Source organism: Phalangium opilio, unplaced genomic scaffold (genome assembly GCF_054372755.1).
Source record: "Phalangium opilio isolate 3A_F unplaced genomic scaffold, DU_Popi_V2 ptg000061l_1, whole genome shotgun sequence".
Classification (NCBI taxonomy): domain Eukaryota; kingdom Metazoa; phylum Arthropoda; class Arachnida; order Opiliones; family Phalangiidae; genus Phalangium; species Phalangium opilio.
The window spans coordinates 10,690,623-10,694,543 of NW_028324178.1; the positions used below are offsets into that span (position 1 = coordinate 10,690,623).

The following is a 3,921-nucleotide window of genomic DNA, read 5'->3' on the forward strand; positions in this document are numbered from 1 at the left end:
GTTTATAAGACGTGGTAGGTCAAAGGAAGAAGTCATTTACGACTCTTCAAACTTTCTACCTCGACTAACGAAATTCACGTGTTAACCCAAAGAAATGGACTCAGTTAAATTGTAAGTATACTCTTAACAATGTATACCCATCCCTTTACACTTATATTTAGAGAATTCACTTAATAATTTATTAGTAATTTATGGGTATGGTTTTTAGTGTGTAGAATTTCATGAGGGGTTATTGGATGTGGGGTTTGATTGGGGTTAGTGTGAGGAACTTCGTTATTTTAGACGGGCTACTCTGTGAAATAGCGAATAAGTTAATAATTTTCAAGTACGTACAGTAAGTGATGGTATATTTAGTTAAGGTGTAATTGTATGATGTAATAACATTCCACCATTCTAATCTATATTTCCGTTTATTTGTATACCCGACCATAGAAATGTCCTTTCAGCCCAAGGGGATGGACTTGAGGGGTCTAAGGTGACGTCTGGGGTTGCATACCCCTTTGTTCCTGATTCTTTCCGTCCTGCCGGTGACAACCCTCCTACCTCGTCGCATTCCTGCATCCTTACCCTCGATGACTTAACAGACCAGGAAAATCAGACCCTACATGATCTCATGGATCGATTTGAGTGTGTCGCTGCGATTAAAGAGTATGACCAACCAGATGTCATCACGCTGCCTGACACACCGCCTCCGAAAGTTTCTTGTTACATCTGCGATAAATGGTTTGACGACCTTGATGTTTTGAACATCCACATGCTTGAGCATTTCCCAGATTCCGACGAGATGGATGATTTAACAAGCCAAGAATACCGTGATGTACAAGATTTCATGGACCGTGAGATGGGTACGTGTGAATAATACTCCCGGGTTTCATTGTATTTTAGTGATGTCAGATGTACTTATTATTGATATATATCGTTTGATATGTGAATTAATGCTGAAAATTAAATAAATGGCCAAAATTTAAGGTTTTAAAATGGGCTTAAAATATTAATTATATTAAACCTACGTAAAATAATTAGAAACCCATATCATTCAACCATTTTCTTTTTATTCGAGATTCTACAAATATTATTTAGCATTTAACACTATGCTTCGCCTACAAAATGTCGAACTTACAAACGTTTTATTAATTAAAGAAAGTCTGCGAAATACTTATTCGCGAAATTATTATTCGCGCTTTAACATCGTTTAAACTATTAATTTCACAGCATTTTCAAACACGTTTTATTGAAACACTATACTCCCTCGCTTAACCGATCGGGGGTAATCATAGTTAAAGAAAGTCTGCGAAATACTTATTCGCGAAATAATTATTCGCGTCATTGGATCTCATGTGATAATGAACTTCGTGAAACATTAAACTGTGAGTGTTATCACACAGACACTTGGCTAACCTGCAAATCTGCAGGGCCTTGAATATATAATGCGTAGCTAGGTCGTTTTCATCACTATAATTTTTCCTTACGGTTTTGTTAGTTTTGTATACCATAAACATACACATATGAAGAGCTAAGTTCAGAACTCTCAAGTACTGATATGGACAATGAAATTCGTATCCACCGTAATAAAAGGTGCGAAATTTACATTCCCCCTCATTGCGGGGGTGACAACTCCCTAAATGGCAAATATTTGGGTTTGGCATTCCGTACATTTTGTGTGGTGTGAGGTGTACGGGAAATTCGAGGATAGTATCTCCCGCAAATTCTTCCAATTTGAATTGATGGGTCTTCTTATTTATGATACATGGAAACTGTCTAGCATACATGTCAATTAATGACCCTGCGGGTAATTGTACTGTAGAAGTTAGTAATCTGTACATCGCTAAGTGTTTCAAACCAAAATTTATATTAGGGCCATTAACGTATTGCCATATATAACCTTCACCATCGTCTACATTATAGACTTCATTCGGTATGGGGTTTATTAGTAAATCCCCCGTTTCGGGATCTGCAGTCCTTTCGGATTTTCCGTAATCTTTATCCCATCCGATAGCACCAAATTTTTCAATTCGTCTTAAGTTGTTTCGTCTAACGGCGGCTTCTAAAGTAATGGGTGAATTCATTCTACCATCCTCACTACAGCAGATAGGACAGGAAGGCGTGTCCGGCGTATTGTCAGTTTCGGAGAACGCTTTTGATCCGTCCCTGATGGAGAAAAAATTAACCGAATACTCTAATTATAAGTCTGGATACAAATGGACATGCAAGGGTTAACTATATTGTTAAGAACATACTTACAATTTAACTGAGTCCATTTCTAAGTGATGACACGTGGATATCGTTAGCTGGGGTGAAAAGCTTGAAGAGTCGTAAAATGACTTATCTTTTAAACTACCGCGTCTTTTATAGGATCTTATCGCGAGACGATAACCCAAGATATGATGGGTGTATTTTCTCAATCAACGACGTAACGGGAATTTACCGTGACGCTCTGAACCCGGGTATTTACCATGGTATCCTCAAACACGTTGACGAACGACGATATGACACTTAATCTCTAAGCCTAACATATATAATTTCCCCCTCCCACCACGTTGTCGAAAGTTAACGTGACGTAGAAAGCCTCGAGTCGCGTGTAAGACAAGGGTTAGCGAAAAGTTCAATTTTCAACTCCAATATCGGGGATAATATGTATTCGTATTTACACTTTAATTGCATTCTAAACCATTGCAGGTTACGAAATTCATGGTTCACCCTGTCCTCTTGAGGAATCACGTACACCGTCGTATCCGAAAACCGAACACTCTTTTTTCCGTTCATATTCCCCGCCTACTTCGTTAAAAATGTTAAGCCTAACATAGTGTATTCCAATAATATATTTTAGGTCAAACACATTGTATTGTACGTCTCTGTTTTGGCTTACGTTAATGATACGCTATTTGAAGCAGGTGTAGGGATACTATTTAAGATAACGGTTCCAGCGCCGTATTTAAGAAATTCGAGCCAATATACCTAGATATTTTTAGACAGATAAGTGTAACGTATTGATTTGAAAATAAGAAGACGCCATTGAAAACGAAAAATTCCCCACACTTATTTACCCCCATTGGTCGCGTATTTTTCCATACGTATTTCCCCGCCACATTGTCAAAGTCAATAAGGCGCCCACAAATATCTGGCGCCATAATTGAATTCTAGTTTCAGGAGAAGTTGTGGAAATATGGCGCTTAGTCTTAAGCCTAACATATGTTTTCCCTTATCAAAGTCAATAAGGATAAGGCGCGCATTGAATATCTGGCGTCAAAGGGGAGATTGAAGCGACTTCAGTGATAACGGCGTCAACAGCGGCAACGGCGCCAACTTGGTGTCAAGCTTTCCCCTGGTTTTCCACGCCGAAATTGAAAATTTCCACGCCATTCACAAAGTCAACATGGTGTCAAGCTTTCCCCTGGTTTTCCCCGCCAAAAAATCTGGCGTGAGGACGCCATCTTGGTGTCAGGCGCCAATTCGGTGTCAGGCGCCAACTGTACCAACAGTACCATCTGGCGTGAGGACGCCATCTTGGTGTCAGGCGCCAATTCGGTGTCAGTCGCCAACTGTACCAACAGTACCATCTGGCGTGAGGACGCCATCTTGGTGTCAGGCGCCAATTTGGGTGTCAGGTGCCAAGAGGGTGTCAGGCGTCAACGGGGTGTCAGGCGTCAACAGGGTGTCAGGCGTCAACAGGGTGTCACTGACGCGAAAGACTCTTTTGTATACTACTTGCTTTTTAACTCTTTCCGTTTTAATTTTGAGTTGAAAAACAAGATTATCTTAAATATTAAAATAAATATAATTAATATTAAATATTTTCTTCGTTAGTTGTTCGCCTTATTGAGCGTTACATCGCGTTGATAAAGAACAATTAGACATTCTTGAGAGACTTGACTAATATTGGCGTTTGAAATGAAGCATACGCCGGTTGCATTACCTTACTCA

General features: G+C 39.5%; 1 protein-coding gene across 2 annotated transcripts; it reads right to left on the reverse strand.

Annotated features, from left to right (window-relative positions):
* Window positions 1–1,032: 1,032 nt before the first annotated feature.
* LOC149665104 (uncharacterized) lies at window positions 1,033–3,578 on the reverse strand. Of its 2 annotated transcripts, none has more exons than XM_089841942.1 (2): window positions 2,242–3,578; window positions 1,033–2,148 (listed from the first exon to the last, which is right to left on the reverse strand). In XM_089841942.1, the coding sequence occupies exons 1-2, from the start codon at window positions 2,256–2,258 to the stop codon at window positions 1,278–1,280; spliced, it is 888 nt and encodes a 295-aa protein (XP_089698068.1). In that variant the 5' UTR covers window positions 2,259–3,578; the 3' UTR covers window positions 1,033–1,277. The 2 variants fall into 2 exon arrangements, with proteins under 2 accessions (XP_089698068.1, XP_089698069.1); XM_089841943.1 differs by having other exon boundaries at window positions 2,238–3,575.
* Window positions 3,579–3,921: the final 343 nt, after the last annotated feature.